The sequence below is a fragment of the Takifugu flavidus genome, chromosome 18 (assembly GCF_003711565.1).
Source record: "Takifugu flavidus isolate HTHZ2018 chromosome 18, ASM371156v2, whole genome shotgun sequence".
In the NCBI taxonomy this organism is placed as follows: Eukaryota; Metazoa; Chordata; class Actinopteri; order Tetraodontiformes; family Tetraodontidae; genus Takifugu; species Takifugu flavidus.
In genome coordinates, this window is record NC_079537.1 from 1,199,767 (window position 1) to 1,217,475 (window position 17,709).

Here is a 17,709-nt window from a genome sequence, read left to right on the forward strand (position 1 = left end):
CTGTGGTTGGGGTGACATAGTAAAAGTGGGAAAGCTTCTCTGTAGACAATGACAGCCTGGCCAATGTCCTATCTCCCACCGACTCCAAGTCCAAGGGTCAGCCCAGGAAAGTTCTGGCTCTCCTTACCGGTCTGTCCTGTCTTGTCTTTACCCCAGCAAAGATGCTGGCTCCCTTCTTTATATTTTTTTACTTATTTTTTTTTTACATGGCCTCTTAATGCTGTAAAATGTACTTTCTCATTAACCTCCCCTTACTTTTTGGTCTATCTGATGAGGTTTTCTTTTTAACTTAATAATCTAGCAGGTATAGCTAACTGGGACCTACTGTCCAGAAAGACCCACCCTGTCCGGATGCTCATTCAGTGAACTGGAAATCTCCCCTTTCATGGAAGAAATGAATGAGTGAAGTTGTCACTTGTCTATTTCAGGATCTGGACACCTCTACATGTGGCATTCCCCCTCCCCCACTCCTCTTTTATCTCCTCACGTCCCTTATTGCCTCTGACAGTTTCTGCTCGATAATGAGCAACCAATTACAGGAGTAAAACATTAACAAAGGGTGCATGTCAGTTGGGAAATCACAAGGAGGAGTGACAAACTCTTCCAGACAAACATTGCTGTAGAGTGTAACTAAACATCAGAGCAACCACAGTGCGGACTACATTTTTATGTAAGTGTGAGACATGTACTACTCTATAAGTCTTAATGTGAACGCCTTCAAATGCTCCATGACAAGTAACGGTCTTAGCTGCTGTGTCACAAGTGCCGAGTCATTTATCCTGGCATCTTTGACGAAGTTTCCCAAGAAGATCAAGTCTATTTTATAACTTGAAGAATCCTCTCTGCAAAGCTCGTCTGCAAGTTGGAGTAATTTATGTAGTTTATTTGATTTTTTTTATTTTTTTATTCAAATGAATAAAAATAAGAAATAGAACAAAATTCATATAGAGCATAATGTAACATGCTATTATATTCAAAGCATGTTAGGTAGACGTGAACACTTTTTACAGATCTACCCCTTATTATTACTTCATATAAAAATATATTCACTGTTAACATGCATACAACTTGGGTTTGAGCCAGTCATTGTGGCCTTTGATTTCTGGGGCTTGTGGAAACCTTTCAGGGTCACACTTGATTTCCTTACACCATCTTTACTCTGCTGAGTTTGGCTACAGTAACTGATTAGGTAAACAAGAACAACAGGAAGCTCAGTCTGAACACTGGCCTAAGAATGGAGGGCTTCCGGTTCATTTCCCGGTGCGGAAATGTAGGAAATGTTTGTCGGTGTTCTGGTAGCAGAGGGCAGTTCCAGGACACTTCAGAGCAAGGTACCAAACCCCCAAATACTCACATAGGGCCCTGCGATGAGCTGGAGACTCATTCAGGGGTGCAACCAGCCTTTGCCCACATGCAGCTGGGAATGACTCCCAAATCCTCCCATGACCCTAAAAGGGATAAATTGGTCCAGAAAAGAGAAAAACAACCCCAGATTTCTTTGCAGTACTGTAGCTAGAGTCATGTTCTTTGTACTCTTACCCTATAAGACTTCATGACCTTTTTCAGGATACAGAATGTTGGCTTAGAAACATCAGAAGGCTCCGATTACACTAAAATTAATCTGCACTTGCGCTGTTCACTCTTAAGAGGCTGGTCCTGCTCAGGGTTTCTTCCTGTCATTCCCTTGCCGCTCTTGTTCAGGGGTCAGGCTCAGGGATTCTGGGAAGTTTCATGTGGTACGTTCTAGATTATAGACAAAAAAGGAACCCGCTAGCCTGACCTGAGGGCTCCTTTGATTTATTTTTTTTTAAACATCACACTCATGCAACTTTACAAGACCCTTGAAGTTGTAAAGCTATTGCACACACATGCACACACACCTCGCACTCATTCATTTCAATGGTCAAAACCACATCATGGATTCTTTAAGCTGGTAAATTTTGATAATGTGACACAAACATGATCGAAGAGCAGTCGAGATGAGTGACAGCAACGTTTTAAAGCCGTAAATCAATGCAGGTAGGAATTATGAGCATAAGCACAATGATAAAGTCATTAAAGGTCATTTTGGAAGAGAAGAATTATCATGAGATTTAAAAAAAAGAAAATCATGACTGGAAATTTCCCCCCTCTTGAATAAAGATTTCAAGAATCTTCTCCTGCATTTATGAATTCCAAAGAACTCAGAAACTCCACAGCCTCTGTGCTCTAAGAACGCTAACTTCTAAGTGTGTATGGCTGTAGTGACTTGTTAGTTTAATTTCAATAAATTAACATAAATGTACCATTGAACCATGGTAATTGAAGTAAACCATCTTGCCCATACACCTGGCCTGTGACATCGCTCATTTTGTCCAGTGAAGTCACCCATCTATTCTCTCTAATCCTAGGAGGTGCTCATCTTTCGGCCCCTGCTTAATCCACCAGTGGCCCCCAGCCTTGACCACACACGTACATCTGCACATTTGTTCCCACAGACATTTGTCAACGGTTATTCTTGTATACTCGGATATCACAGTGCACGTGCACACATGTCCATTCAAAGAGCACACTCAGAGCCAGGCACGCCCTCCTGTATAAAACCCCTTCTTACTGTATAGCCACTATTCTGTCTGTCTGTCTGTCTATCTGTCTGTCTGTCTGTCTGTCTCCAGCATCTGAGGGTGCCATTCTTCCAACTGGTATGTTGGTCTGCTCCATTATATCTATACCTTTTTCTAGACAGCTACTATTTTAAACTTAAAATTTGTTGCAAATGCCTAACTGGCAACAGTGTGTGGAGTTAGCACGGTTGCCAGTAAGAGGATGGGAGTTCTAATCCCATGCATGGAGTGTGCATGTTCTCCAGATGTCTCTCTCCAGGTGCTCCGCAGGTCAAAGACAGGTATTTGGTCTGAATTGACAAGTGTAAATTCACCTTAAGTGGGAATGGGTGTTTGTCCCGTATGTGAGCCCTGCAACGAGCTTGTGACTCGGGCTTGAAAGGCCACTGGGAGAGACTTCATCTGCCCACTGCCTCCTCTGGCAGTGATGATGAAGAGTGATCAGCATTTCTTTCTTGTTCTGCATAATCAATATTGTGTACAGAATGTTCTATAATAAGGTGTTGTTTTGTTGTTTGTTTGTTTGGTTTGTTAACCTTTATTTCAAATGAAAATCCACACTTTATGATATCATTGGGAGTCAAATACAATATGTGTAGTTACTGGATAACAAGAGGTGGTCAAAGGGTTTGGTTTCATGCTACAAATGTTTAAGCTAAAATTTATCTGGAAGGTTTTATGTTGTACTTTTATCAGTGAGAGTCAAAGTTAGGGTTTGGGATTAGCTACTAGAAAGACTGGAAGGTGTGTGAAAAAAGACAAAAAGATCCCCTTTAGTTAAGGAGTTTCGTGCAAACACGAATGCATTATCTGAAGTCAGAATGTGTCTTCTGTTCAAGGTTATTACAGCGAGTTTGCACACACATGCATACACGTACACACATCCTCATTCTTCTGTCATTGTGAGGACTTTCATAGGCATAATGCATAACCCAGGTCCTCGCCCTAACCCTAATCATTCCAACTTTGCCCCTAACCTAAACCTTAAAACACCCTCAAAAAGTTCATTGAAGTTGTGAGAACGAGCCAAAATGTCCTCACTTTGCTAGTGGAATGCAGAATATTGTATACAGTACATATCAAGTACAACACACACGTGGATGCAAATGTGATACAAATTTTCCTGCAATGCAATTCACTCTGTCTCTTTCTGTGCTCAGCTTTTGGATTCAAATCAGTAAAAACAAATTATAGCAAACAATAACCTCTCATTCTTCACACATATTGCCCTTGACTAAAATTAACCCTACCCCTGACCACATAGCTCATTGCAACTCGACTCTTCAATCAAATCCCAAATCCTTTGGTCCACTAACCAACCCGGCGTCATGTGTGCCGGGGGGGGTAAACTATACCAGACCAATTCTGATTTATTCCAAACTGGTGCAATTACCTGAAATATTTATCCCGAAGCCAAACAAAGATTTTCCATCATGGCCGAAACGATCGAGCAAAAACATTCCTAGATAGCATAAAACATTACCATTATCCATTAACCCAGTTAAAGCTCCATGTTGTAAAGATTAGGAAGTCTTCTAAAATCCAAAAAACAAAATTTGGAAATAGGATTAACTTTCTGATGCCAACTGAATCCTCAATAAACAATGCAGGATTCTTTTTTTTCTTTTTTTTAAATAAAGCTTTCCAGGAGACAGTGAACAGTTATGAGACTTTAAAGTCCCTCAAGCAGTTACCTATTAAGGAAACCAACTGGTGCATCCTTGGAGCCACATTATTGGTGTCCAATATTCAGACTTTGTGGTCTGTGTCAGCGTCCTTCACATTTTTCCTACCCTAGATCAGAATAACCTGCCTTTTGCTACACTGCAGCTTCTGGTTTCAAACGCAGTCGCCAGTGAAAATGGCCGGGCTACTGTCCTGAGCTGTGGAGACACATTATCTGTCCACGGATATTACACAAACACCCTGGATACCAGTCTGGAATGTTTTCAGACACATGGCTAAGACTCTGAAGCTTTGAACTTGGCTCCAATTGTAAAAGACCTCAGTCCAAATGAGCACTTGTGGGATGTGCTGGAACAGAACCCTCCAAACCACAAGACCCCATAGTGAAAATCCCTGCTGCCAATGTCCTGATGCCCAGTACCCCAGGACAGGCCTGCATGCACCAATCTTAACCGTCTTAACCGAGCTGTTTTGGGCCAGTTCAATGACTGACAGAGTTTCTGATTTGTGGCTGAAAAGATTGGTGAATTTGTAGAACTTCCATGAGGCAAGATTAAATCGATGGTTCCAAAAGACAGAGAGGTAGAGGACAGAAAGGGGCAGGACGGGTTTTCCTGTTGATCATAGGTGTACTCATCCCAAGTGGCTTATCAGAACAGTCGTACACCTTACACTTTTTACACTAAATCTTCTAATCTAATTTTACAGTGGCCAGGACGAGGAAGGACAATGGGGATTAACGAGGGAGAGATTGATGGGGCAAAGAGAAATTTTATCGTTGGTCCCTCTCTATTTAACCTTTGGCACATTCTCACCTGTTGAGATTCCAGCCCCTCCCCGCCAGGAAAATGTCAGCGCGTCCGTTGTGCCATTCAGCGTTCACGCGGTCTAATGCCATGAGTCGCAGCTCAGAGACAATTTATAGCCAAAAGCATTTGCATGTGCACTGTGCCTCTCCGCACCGATGTGCACGTTTTCCTGTCTGCTTTGTGATGAATCGCAGGAGGAATTAAGTGCTCACGTGTTACTGAGCGATGCTGCCTGGTTTGACCTCATTCCTGACCCTTTTTGACCCTTTTTAAGGTATCTCAATTTATTCTTTATACCCCAGAATGGCACAGTGAATTCAGACTATTTTGTAAATTTATTATGAAGGAAACTGTAAAATACTGCATGGACATTGCCAGATCCTTTTTTTATATTACTAAGCATGTTGGTGGACTGGCCTGGCAGAAGCTCCACAGTCAAGCAGTTAGGCCTGTCAGACTACAACAGACAACGCTCTGTGTGAACAGGACTGAATTTCCTGGACTTAATTCAAAGTGTTGGAGGAAAACAGACTCCTCTCACGCCATTAATTCCCCTCTGTTTTTCTTTGGCTGGGACAGAGACTGTGTTGCGAGGAGGACGAATGGAGCAAAGCACAGAGATCTATAAAAGCTTACACAGAGCAGATCAGCCTGGGCTGAAGGTTCACCCTCTAACAAGACAGTGGCTTTAAACACACAGCCAAGACAAGACATGTGACCGAGAGACACTGTGAACCTTCACCCAACAGTCCCCGTCACATATGTGGACAAATATTGAAGATGTGTACATTCAGTAGTAAGATAGTAAAAACTAGAATCCCAATTAGATGCCATGGATGCTAGAACATTGCTCGACAGTGTTTCTACAGTATCGATGAACATGTTCTTCTGCAGGGTATGTACTACTATAAGATCCAACTCCCTCAATATATCTCTTTGTACCCCAATGTACATCTGCACATCTGTTGTTATTTTGGTTTTTTAAACTTTGTTTAAATTAAGACACAACCGAACAACAACAACAACAAAAAAAGAGTCTTTAATGTAAAGCACATCTGTTCTTTCTCTATATCAGAAGCCAGAGGGGCTGGGGCCCTGAGATCATCAGTCAGCAGAGCACCCTATAAGCAGTCTAACGACGTCATCCATCCGTCGATCCATCCAACCATCTATCCAACCAACCATCTATCCATCCATCCAAACAACCACCTGTCTATCCATCAAGCCCATCGTTGTGTCCTGGTCAAGTGCTAACAATATCATAATCATCAAAACAATGTAACTATGACTAATTTGGGCTTCATCAAAATGAGTAAAAGTCACGGCACGACTGTTTCTTACCTACGTGGCTCTTACAATGTTGTTTACAGTGGTGTTGCCATAGCCCTTTAAAACAGTTAATTAGGTTAAGATATTCTCATAGATTTGATGGAGCCGTCAGACATCACCATGACTTTAAGATACAGTGTAAAAATAAAATTAAAATAAAATAAAACTTGATCAAATGAAAGACTTTTCTTGTTAAGAACTCCATTTCATTTAGTTTTCAGTGTTTCCATCTAAGTTCAGGGCTTTAGGACTTTGAATGTCCTGCTTTGGAATTGTTCTCAGATTACCTAATTTGTTACTAATTGGAGTTATTTGTTACAAAAGATCATTCATCTTTTTGTCATTCATTGTTGGATGGCTTATCTTTATTCCAGCCATGTCAGACATAGAAGAGGAATACGAGTGAGTAAATATCCATCAAATATTTCACTACAAATGCTTCAAGTTTGATTTTAACTTTTAATTTTTTTTCTTTAATTTTAACCTTTTCTCCCCACCATGTCTCCAGCGAGCAGGCCGAGGGTAGGTTCCCGTTTTGTCCAGGCACAGTGAAGAGTTTCTGGTAATTCAGAGCTCTGGACACGTTCATCTGTAACTGTTGTAACTTGTTTTTTTTCCTCTCAGAGGAGGAGCAGGAGGAAGAGGAGGCTGAGCAGGAAGTGGAGGAGGAGTATGGTGGAGGTGGGTTGAAGGACACTGTGGCCCTACTTGTTCATGACCCCAAAATGAGACAGAAGCGAGGACTTTGTTGGCTGGCTGAAGATGCTGCTGCATCTGTTCATGTGTCATGACTGCGTGCACTCTGCAAATCAACTTCAGCTTTCAGGGTTTAGGACTTAAAACAGACGTGCTGCTTTTTTAGACTTTTGGAAATGGCCTCCTCTGATCATTAGCATCAATATATATTTTTATGCTTGTTGTTTTGTTTGTTTATTTTCGTTGCCATATTTAATTCTGTAAATATTTGGCTGCTCAATCCATCAGATAATGAAGCCATGGGAGAAGGTGAGATATCTTGGTGTGCTGAGCCATTGTACCCCGTTAGCTCACCAACTTACTCCTGCCTTTATTTTACACCAATTTTCTCCTCCATTGAATGTTTTAACAGTAATATTCCAAATTTCAGTGGACAACGTAAACAAACTACGTATATAATGCAGTAACTTGGTCACCTGTGCTTTTTTGTTAGTTCTAACTTACAAAAAACATACTCTTGTGATGCTTTTCTTTTACTTTGCGGGCCCCTACTTGCTGTGCTTCCAGTCCTTCTCACAAAATAAACATTTCATAGTTGCTATTTCATTTTAGTGAGGTTTACAATAAACTAACATGATTTTTCTATTCCCCTCATCTTTTTCTATCCTATTACCAGAAGAAGAGCGGCCCAAACCCAAGTATGTTCTTGACAGCTTTGTTGTTATGTTAATCTCCAAGGAGATTTTCAAATACAATCTTGTAAATACTTTGATTGAATAATTCCTTTTTAGACCCATGGTGCCTCAACTTGCCCCACCAAAGATCCCTGAGGGGGAGAGGGTGGATTTTGACGTAAGATGTCAGATTGCTCCTTATTAACCCTTTTCTAGGTCATTAAATATACAGTAACATTGGCTGACATTCATGTTCAAAACACAGCCAGGTTTTTTTTGCCCCGAAATATTTCTGTCAATATTCAAGTGCTTGTTTTTCTGATTAGTTTCTTGCATTGTGTTGATTGACGGCTCAAATTTATCTAAGATTTAATTTGGGTTTTAGGGGACTGAAATACTTAAATCCCCGATGTGTATTCTCTTACCTAAGTACAGTACCATGTTTGAATTTTCAGGACATTCACAGGAAACGTATGGAAAAAGACTTACTAGAGCTTCAAACACTGATAGATGTCCACTTTGATCAGCGGAAGAAAGACGAGGAGGAACTCATCAGCCTTAAGGAACGAATTGTAAGTTTGCTTTGATGATGCTATATGTATTAGCTGCTACTTTAATTTGTAAGCAAAAGTGACTCTTGATTTATTTTAGAAGATGCAAACTCTGTTTACCTGAAATAACTATAATGTTGCAAGCAAAGTGGTTTCAGCCCAGAAAGATGTTCCCACATGCCCACCCTGTCGAGGATTTTCTTCAGTTAACACAAAGCTTTCCAGAATCCCAGGGCCTGACCCCCAACAAGCAACAGTGGCAAGGAAAAACTTCCCTTTAACAGGAAGAAACCTTGAGCAGGACCAGGCTCATGTAGGGGGACCTTCCTGCTGATGGCTGGCTGGGTAGAGAGAGAAGAGAGGAGAGGAGAGGAGAGGAGAGGAGAGGAGAGGAGAGGAGAGGAGAGGAGAGGAGAGGAGAGGAGAGGAAACCATGACCCAGTGGGGCGACAGAGGCCTGTCAGATGATCATGTTTCCGGACATAGCTAAGATGTGACCTAATGATTAGACGACCCCCTAAGTATGATAATTTGTCTGTCTATGATAGTAACTGGAACTACAGAATTAGTGACAATAACCTTTTTCAAAGAAGAAGGTTTTAAGCCTAATCTTAAAAGTAGCGATGGAGTACTGTACCTGGACAGGGAGCTGGTCCCTAAGGAGTCTTTGTTCTACAATTCGTGACACCTCGTGCACCTGCACAAGCATCAAATGAACTTGCTTGACCTTACTGGTTTAAATGATCTATGCTAAAGTAAACATAATTTCTCTTACAACCCTCACCCATCAGGTTCCATACACTTCAGAAACACCCATTCTTGTTCTTGGAAACATGGTAATGTCTGTCCACTAACTTTAAACCTAATTTAGCCACTTGCAAATGAAGGAAAGGTCCCTGTGGGTTATATTAGATGGCTGGAACAAGTGATTCATTCCATGTAACTTATGTGGCTGCACTGGTGGGAGGATTTGTTGGTCAATCATGATGTACTGTGAGCAGTTTAACCATATTCGCAGCACCGTATTACCCAATAATAAGGGTAATAGAAATACATTGTCTTTATTATAACTCAAAGTCACTGGCCCACACATGAAAATGAAGTCTGGGAACTGTGCAAGCGTCGTATTTTCAGCCGTGTCTGGCAGGATAGAGAATGGTCAAGGAAGAACCCTGCATTTTAGTTTAGACCCAGACTGAGGAGTAGATTCACCACATTAGAGCTTGTAATCAAGAGGTTTCTTAATGCTTTGTGGTGCCATGATCTTTCAGGAGCGTCGACGCGCAGAGAGAGCCGAGATCCAGAGGGTCCGAACAGAAAAGGAGAAGGACAGACAAAACAGGATCGCGGTAAGCAAACAGCCATATTGATATATTATATTAGATTAGATTCTGTTAGGAGTGGTTGTATCAGGACCCGAAAGCAGGCAGGACACAGTGGCGTATCGTTCCGAGAAGCTTTATTAAAGTTTATAGAACTCAAAAAGAGGCGTGGAGACCACGACTCGGTGCTTAATCAAAACAGGGAATGTAAATTTACGACAAAAAATCCCGAACGGGGCCGAAAGCAGTCCATGAAGGATTAAGAAAAAACAATAATCCGATAACGGGTTCAAAAGTTATCCACGAAGGAAACAGTCTCACAAAAGTCCAGGAGGGTATAGCCGGGGTTTTCCGAAAACGACAAAACACGCCAACGCTGGCCAACCGTGAGAACAGTCCATAAATAGGTGGCTTGATTACGATAGTCTGCAGGTGCACCAGTCCCCGGCACCACCTGTGGCTGAGGCATGGCTCCACCACGCCCCCCGCAGGAGACACCCTGCAAAAGAGTTCCCAGAAACTGGGAACCTGACAGATTCAACTTTATTGTCATTACACATGTCACAAGTACAAGGCAACGAAATGCAGTTAGCATCTAACCAGAAGTGCTTAAGTAGCAAATAAAACTGTGATGGGGTATATACAATATATACACACAATAATATATGTTTATGGTATCAATCTATATGTTTGTATTTACAGAGTTCACAGATATGTAAAGGGTATATAAAAGTCATTGCAACCAAGATAAATATATATATACAGGCTGTAACTATGGTGCTGAATTTCCTACAGGATCAATAGAGGTTATTTATGCAGTTTTTAACTATGTGTATGTTTTGACTATACAATAATGATAAAGTATGGTAAAAATGTGCAAAATATGGAAAGCAGTGCAAATAACCGGATGTGGATTATCTCAATGTGGGCATCCAGAGGTCATGAGACAAAAAAATAATTTAAGATTTTGTGTTCTATTACTTTCTCACAGCTGTTGTGCCTTCAATCCCACAGGAGGAACGTCAGAGAAAAGAAGAAGAAGAAGCCAAGAAAAAGGCTGACGATGAGGCCAAGAAGAAGAAAGTTCTCTCTGGCATGGGCGCGAACTTTGGAGGCTTCCTGGCCAAGGTTAGACTGCCAAAAAAGAAGAAGATGCTGCTGCTGATGGTGCTGATGATGATGAAGATGACCATGCACTGTCTGTCATGATCTAGGCTGAGACAAGGAAGGGTAAACGATTTACAGGCAGAGAGATCAAGAAGAAGACTCTGGCAGAGAGACGCCAGCCGCTCGCCATTGACAACTTAAGGGAGGATGGACTCAGGTGACTTTTCTTGTGTTAGCTTGACAAAACTAGCTAGTTTAGAGTGAGGGGCATCTGAAATCTACAGGTATTAAGTCAGTGAAATATACGAACAAAAATAAATGGATCTTTTAAATAGCAAGTAAAGGAATAAATAAATATATAATATGAATATAGCTGAAATTAATACATTTGTTGGTGATTCTCTTTCTCTTTGGCACCCCCTCTCTTGTAAATTTGGCCTCAGATGCATGTTAGTTTCTAAGCAGATGAAGAATTTCAAGTTGCACATCTTCCGCCACAGCTGTGAAGATGTGCAGGCTAACATTTGCTTATATTCATTGCGCCACCTGCTGGAAATGAGAACAATGCTGCTATGGCAACAACAACAACAAATAAAAATAATTTAAAGAAACTCCACTTTTTTCATAGCTGTGTTTTGGTAAACTAGTTTGGATTCCAATGCAATAAATCATGTTGACACATGCCACATGTACGGTGCCAACTGATGACATTAGTAATTTGTTCTCACTGTCATAGTTCCTGGTTTAAAGAGCTTGAAAACTTAAACCTTTTGTTGCATTTGCATTTCAAAGACAACGGGCTCAGGATATGTGGAACAGGATCTACGAGCTGGAGTCAGAGAAATTCGATTTCATGGAGCACATGAAACACCAGAAATATGAGGTACAGAAATAAATCTGTGGTTATAGTTTACACAACACGTTATCACATTAATCACTGATGGAATCATGGAGGAAGTGAACTGCAACCAGTCAACTTCTGCATTATTAGTATGTTCATGTAGGAGGAAGAAAATCATATTTCTTTACATATCTAGACTGGCAATCTAGAAACCAGCTTTTTGTGACTCTTAATTTCTGATCCCTGCCTTAACCAACCTCTGCACATCTGCAGATCACCGTACTGTTGAACAGAATCCAACATGCTCAGAAATTGTGAGTATTTCATTTTTTATTGAGTACAGTTGAATAGTTCAACAATATTTCATACTTCCCCCTTTTCTTCCTGCAGTAAAAAGGGCCACGGCAAAGGGAAGGTGGGCGGTCGCTGGAAGTAAACTGCGAAAAATGGGAGGAAAAAATATGCAGACACCTTTGGGGGGAAATTGGAGTAATTAAACATTTTGCTTCACTTGATGTTGAAGCTGTATTAATAATATGAAACATTGATCATTAAAAACAAAATGTAGTTGGTCTGAGTGGATTTCTAAACATAATTTATTTTAAAGCGTTAAAGAAATCTATTATACGGCGGTGGCAGCTCAGTCTGTGAAGAGGAGGGTTCAGGGTTCAAACCTCAGTGTGGACAAAACATGGACGGTGTTCTGGTAGTAGGGGAAGGTGCCAGAACACCTTCAGAGCACTGCACAGGTACCCTTAAGCAAGGTACCGAACCCATAAATGCTCCTATAGGGGGGCACTGTGATGAACTGGCAGCTAACCCAGGGGTGGAACCTCCCCATAACCCCGAAAGGGATAAAACAGTTAAGAAGATGAGACGTTGATCATTAAAAACAAAATCTAGTGAGTCTGAGTGGGTTTTTAAACATCATTTATTGATAGTGTTAATAAAATATATCATCTGTTGTTTATCTATCATGAAAAGTTCAGAGAACTCAGAGTTGAGAAATCTTCTAGGAAGGCTTTCATGAGAATTTTCGACCGCTCATCCTGTAACACATTTGTGAGGTCAGACCCCGATGTCGGACGACAAGGCCTGTTCCCCTCCAAATCCATCCCAAAGTTCTTCCTTTGCTTGTGCACTAATGTGCAGTCAGGTTGGAACAGGAAGGGACCATCACAAGCTGTTCCTACAAAGTTAGGGGCATGAAATTGTCCAAGTTTCCCTAGTACATTGAAGCATTAAAAGCTCCTTTCACTAAGGCACCAATCTCAGTTCCTGAATAACAACTCCACATCATCACCCCCTTCCAACAATGACCTTGTTCCACCAATCAGGGTAGCAACAAATACACATTTTGGCAGCATTAGTGGCTGGAGTCCAGCGGAGGCGTGCTTCACACCTCTGCAGCCAATGCTCTGTATTGCACTTGGTGATGTACAGCATTGATGCAGCTGCTATATGGAATTTCATTAAGCTCTCTTCCTGAACGCTGTTGACCTCTACTTGCTATGCTCCTCAGCATCTGTTGACCCTGGTCTGTGACCTTACGTGGCTTTCCATTTCATGGCTGAGCAGCTATCATTCCCAATTGCTTCCACTCTGTTAGGACACCACTAATGACTACCAACTTCCCTAACGGATGATGTCAGTGCTATCTGTAGAAGAACCCTGCCCCCCCCCCCCCCTCCTTTAATTCCTATCTCACATGTTTGGCTCACTGCGTGAGACAAGGACCAGCGTGGATATTCTGTTAATCCAGGCTTCTGCTCACTGTATTGCATCACACACACACACACACACACACACACACACACATACACACACACACACACACACACACACACACACACACCCCTTTGGAACGTGAGAAGGGAATTTTGGAAAATCTTCTCAGATTAGTGATACAGCTGTGTTACTAATGCAAATGTCCACATGAATGAATCTTCAATTAAAATCATTACGCAGTTCAAATGGTGTGTATCAGAGAGGAAGACAAAACTGTGTTTATTAAAATTTGCTGAACCATTTTCAAGTATTTTAGTCATTTAACTATTCATTTACACAGAATAAATGTTGAAAATCATAACCAACTCTGAAGCAAACCAATATTCAATCGTACAATACAAGACACTTGACATTAAAAGTTGAGATACAGTTGAGATTGTCTGGAGGACACAAAGACACATAAAAGATGCTTCAGCAAGAGAAACGACTAATTTTTTTACACAACAATTTCCAAATCCATCAACTGGAAGTGGACTAAAGACATAAAGAACAATAAGGTCATGTATGCAAAAAAGATATTATTAAACATGAATTCATTATGGTATATGATCATTCTGTAAAGTATCTAGAGTCCAAGAAAATGCAGCGACAAATGGATATAAATGAAATTACTTAAACTTATAGTAGACTGTGTTTGAAAACAAAGTATAACCCTTCCATGCAGATGATGGTCGGTGTGTAGGTGTGCATCTTTTTAACGTATAGGAGCCTTCAGGGCAGCGTCTACCTCCTCCTCTGGCTGCAACGTGTGCCACTGGGCAACCGGACGCCTGGGATTGGCCAACATGTCCGACCAGTGGCGTAGCCCAACACCGCTGGCACCATACCCAATCCAGCACTTGCCGATAGGGTCATTGCTTCCCAACTTGTCGTAATCATACACTGTAATTAGCACCTGAACTTTCTGTGTGAGGACAGCAGGAAAGAACAGGATTAGATCAACTAGACTATATGTTTAAATTTGATTGAACTTTTCATGAAAAGTAGAAGCGATATAAAGTACTGTGGATGTTGTAATGACCAGAAAAGTAAGAAATTCCACTAAGAAGAGAACAAACCTGGATCTGGGAGAAGGGAATCTCAAAACTGAAACTCTCATTGAAGTAAGGATTCAAAGTGTTTTGTTTGACTGAAGTCTTCTTCTTCTTCAGCCTCTTTCCATTGTGCTGCAGCACCACTTTGACAAAAGGATCTGAGGTAGAAGAATAAGTTCCGGTATCAGATAGGAGGATACAGAACTGGAAAACATTAATTGACATCTGTTTCTACACAGTCTGACCTGATAGTCCTCCTACATCCATTTTCTTCAGATTCTTGGCTTCCATGATATTAACTGTGAGTTTACCAGCCGTGGGGACGTAACGAAGGGAAATACAGATATCCCCCAACTTCTCTTGCTGCCAAAGATACAATGTTTTAGTTTGCATTGTTGCACCATGCTTTGGATGACACAGTAAATACTAGTCACAAGTATTATATTAATTATTTAATTGAGAGATAAAATAAATGTACCTCTTCTTTCTCTCCTCCAGCAAGATCCTTCCATTCATGTATCGGTTGTCCAAGATCGATAGTGTTCATGGGGATTTTGATCTCCCCAATAAGGTCATGTTTGCCAAAACGGTCAAAATCGAACACCTGCAACACCAGGGTTTGACCTCCTAGGTCGCTATATGGGATCTGGAGAGTTAAACACAAGTGTCAATGTCATAATCAGACATTTGGTGGAAATGGGAACAATCTCATCTGTTTTTCAAGTCCCGACCTTAAATGTGAAGGTCTCGTTGAAGACAGGGCAGAGATTCTTGCGCTGGACTTTGGTTTCAAACTTCTTCTTCTTGTCAGGTAACATGTAAACTTTGACATAGGGGTCTGAGGTGCCCCCCATGTCCATGGCTGCAAGGTCCTGAGCCTGGAGGATCCCAACTATCAGCTGGAAAAGAACGGAGAGATTAGCGTCACTGTTCCTGAAAAGGCGTCACCTAGTGTCACCTTGACACGTCATCTGGTGATGTGAGGGCAGGCATTTGGTCGGTTCTGAACAAATTAACCCAAATTTTCCTCAATTGTAATGGGCCAATGGGCAGGGAGCTACGCTCTCAGTGTGCTTTTTTCTAGTTATTATTGTCATTGTTTTGAAGAATTGAGTGATTCGTGTGTATGTGTCTACCTGGTTGTCAGTAAAGTTATAGTCCAGCGTGTATTCCAGTTTACCAAAGAACTCCTTTTCTTCTTCTTCCTTTCCTTCTTCTCCCTCCTGGAAGACAGACAGTCCAGTCAATCAGTACTAATCAATTGTTATTATTTATTCACTGGTCAGAAAATGTGACCTATGACCTTGTGGGTGACCTTCCCTCGGATAGGTATTTGTCAATGTAGTTTATTTCCTAGATGCTAGAAGTAAGATTTCTTTAGGAATTTTAGCAAGTGTTTCCTCACATTTTAGTCCTGTAAGCCATTATGACCTGAGGCGTGTGCTGAGGTGTAGCAAGTTACTCTGAACTCTGCTGTGATACAATTAAAATGATCCAGGAACACTTCTGGAAGACAGAGGATCCAGTGTCCACCTCATCTCTCCTCACCTTCTTCTCTCCTTCCCCTCCTTCTTCTCCATCCTTCCTTGTCCTTCTTCCTTCGGCCCCGTCCTCCTTTCCTCTCGCGTACTTTCTTGGGCTTCTTGCCCTTGTTGAAGCATTTCTTGTAGATACAAAATACCATACAGCACACAAGGGCCAGGACCACAACCACAATGGCTCCTATAGCCCACATTGGCACTGGGGATGGAGAAAGGCAAACAGGTTTTAAAGTCGCTGGACTGGTCGCAGTTCTGTAATCAAACAGTGTTTCTAAGTATGTTCTGTTGAAAACATCAAAGTGAGCTCTGACGTACACCGATGATGGGACTGAGCATGGCACAAATGACACAAAGCAGCAGAATAGCCAGGGGTGGCAGAAGGCAGAGCACCATGAACAGCTAACATGAAGCGCTTTTCTAGTAGTTTACGGCAGAAGGATTTGCTCATCTTCTCCGTTAGATTTAGAAAAGAATGTGTGAGTTTCACATGTGGAGAGTCGCTTTGACAGGTACAGCAGAAGAGAAGAGACGGACTTACAGTTGAGTTTATGGTCTTGAAGGGTTGAACACACGGTGGTCACATGACAGAATGAGGGGACAAATGAAACATGTGAATTTAAATGCAATGAGATGGTGAGAAATTTAAACGATGGTACACAGAGACAGCAATATGTTCATTACTACTTTGTTACCATGTGGAATGCACATACAGGATATCCTGAAGTGACTCCTTTTGGTTTGATGAAATTTCTCACATGATTTGTTTATATTTATGGGTTAAATCACACATTGTTTTAGATGAAACCCTACTGGGAAGGGCTCTTTTTAAATTCCACCACTTAGTTGCTGTAAAATGTCACAGTCCCATTGTTACTAATCGGTCACCAGAATGCCAATGCCCAATTACCCTTCTATTTAACAACATTCATTCCCAAATCCACAGATAGCTTGTGTCATGCTTTCAAAACATCTGAACCTTTTCCTAATTTATTTATTTGTCTGTAGATATGCTAACTCCATAAGATCTTCTGAATGTTGGTCTTGGAGTTTTTCCACCCATCAAACATAATTTAACTCTTTTTATTTGTAACAAAGGGGAACATCCTCATGTGTGTGTGGGTTGTGTGTCTGGCCTCACTTGGCAGATGCGTAAGCTCATTGAAGAACTTGTTTTTCATGCTGGTGAATTGATGGTTGGAGTGGTGCGAGGGGGGCTGCGGAGGCGGGGGCTCCCTCTCTTTCTCCTTCTCCTCGGCCGCCCTGCGGAGCCGCGCCCCTGCTGCGCTGACCAGTCGCATCGCTTCCCTAATGAAGCCGGTGGAGAAAGAGATGACGAACGCGAGACCTCACGCTCGACACAGCACACCCACCTGTCAGGACAGACACACGGACTCTAAGCAGATGCGCCCTTTCCGACTTGATCCTGATTGACCTTTCACCTGACTGAAATCTTTTAATCCTCATCTCACTCATTTCACTCGCCTGCTTGTTTACCCTTCAGCTTCATATCTATGGAAATCTAATTTAAAACCAAAAGATGGTTTTTTAGTTTATATTAATTCAGGCTTCATGAAAGCATAAATCAATCAATCAATCAATCAATCAATCAATCAATCAATCAATCAATCAATCAATCAATCAATCAATCAATCAAGCTTTATTTATATAGTGTCTTTTACAATCAAAATTGTTTCAAGGCGCTTTCCAGAATCCCAGGGCCTAACCCCA

At 41.5% G+C, this 17,709-nt stretch overlaps 2 protein-coding genes and 1 long non-coding RNA gene across 12 annotated transcripts in view; 1 reads left to right on the plus strand and 2 right to left on the minus strand.

Moving 5' to 3' along the window:
* Positions 1-12,195, plus strand: tnnt1 (troponin T type 1 (skeletal, slow)). 10 transcript variants are annotated; one of them, XM_057015052.1, is made up of 14 exons: positions 1-2,681; positions 6,802-6,829; positions 6,936-6,949; positions 7,052-7,108; positions 7,412-7,432; positions 7,800-7,821; positions 7,915-7,975; positions 8,253-8,369; positions 9,620-9,697; positions 10,685-10,798; positions 10,885-10,994; positions 11,570-11,660; positions 11,892-11,932; positions 12,009-12,195. In XM_057015052.1, the coding sequence occupies exons 2-14, from the start codon at positions 6,804-6,806 to the stop codon at positions 12,052-12,054; spliced, it is 798 nt and encodes a 265-aa protein (XP_056871032.1). In that variant the 5' UTR covers positions 1-2,681; positions 6,802-6,803; the 3' UTR covers positions 12,055-12,195. The 10 variants fall into 10 exon arrangements, with proteins under 10 accessions (XP_056871032.1, XP_056871034.1, XP_056871036.1 ...); XM_057015054.1 differs by having other exon boundaries at positions 7,803-7,821; XM_057015053.1 differs by lacking the exon at positions 1-2,681 and adding an exon at positions 4,012-6,376.
* Positions 9,791-17,709, minus strand: part of LOC130515063 (uncharacterized) — a 25,091-nt gene continuing 17,172 nt past the window's right edge. Inside the window, exon 2 of the long non-coding RNA XR_008947127.1 lies at positions 9,791-10,211. This is a non-coding gene — a long non-coding RNA (uncharacterized LOC130515063). The remainder of the gene's footprint in view (positions 10,212-17,709) is intronic.
* syt5a (synaptotagmin Va) overlaps positions 13,593-17,709 on the minus strand; it is a 7,906-nt gene continuing 3,789 nt past the window's right edge. The window contains 10 exon segments of the mRNA XM_057015044.1: positions 13,593-14,310; positions 14,465-14,598; positions 14,686-14,803; positions 14,919-15,086; positions 15,172-15,339; positions 15,577-15,663; positions 15,989-16,019; positions 16,021-16,180; positions 16,520-16,534; positions 17,120-17,286. Coding sequence (XP_056871024.1) covers positions 14,101-14,310; positions 14,465-14,598; positions 14,686-14,803; positions 14,919-15,086; positions 15,172-15,339; positions 15,577-15,663; positions 15,989-16,019; positions 16,021-16,180; positions 16,520-16,534; positions 17,120-17,279 — 1,251 coding nt within the window. The 5' untranslated portion in view covers positions 17,280-17,286 and the 3' untranslated portion in view covers positions 13,593-14,100.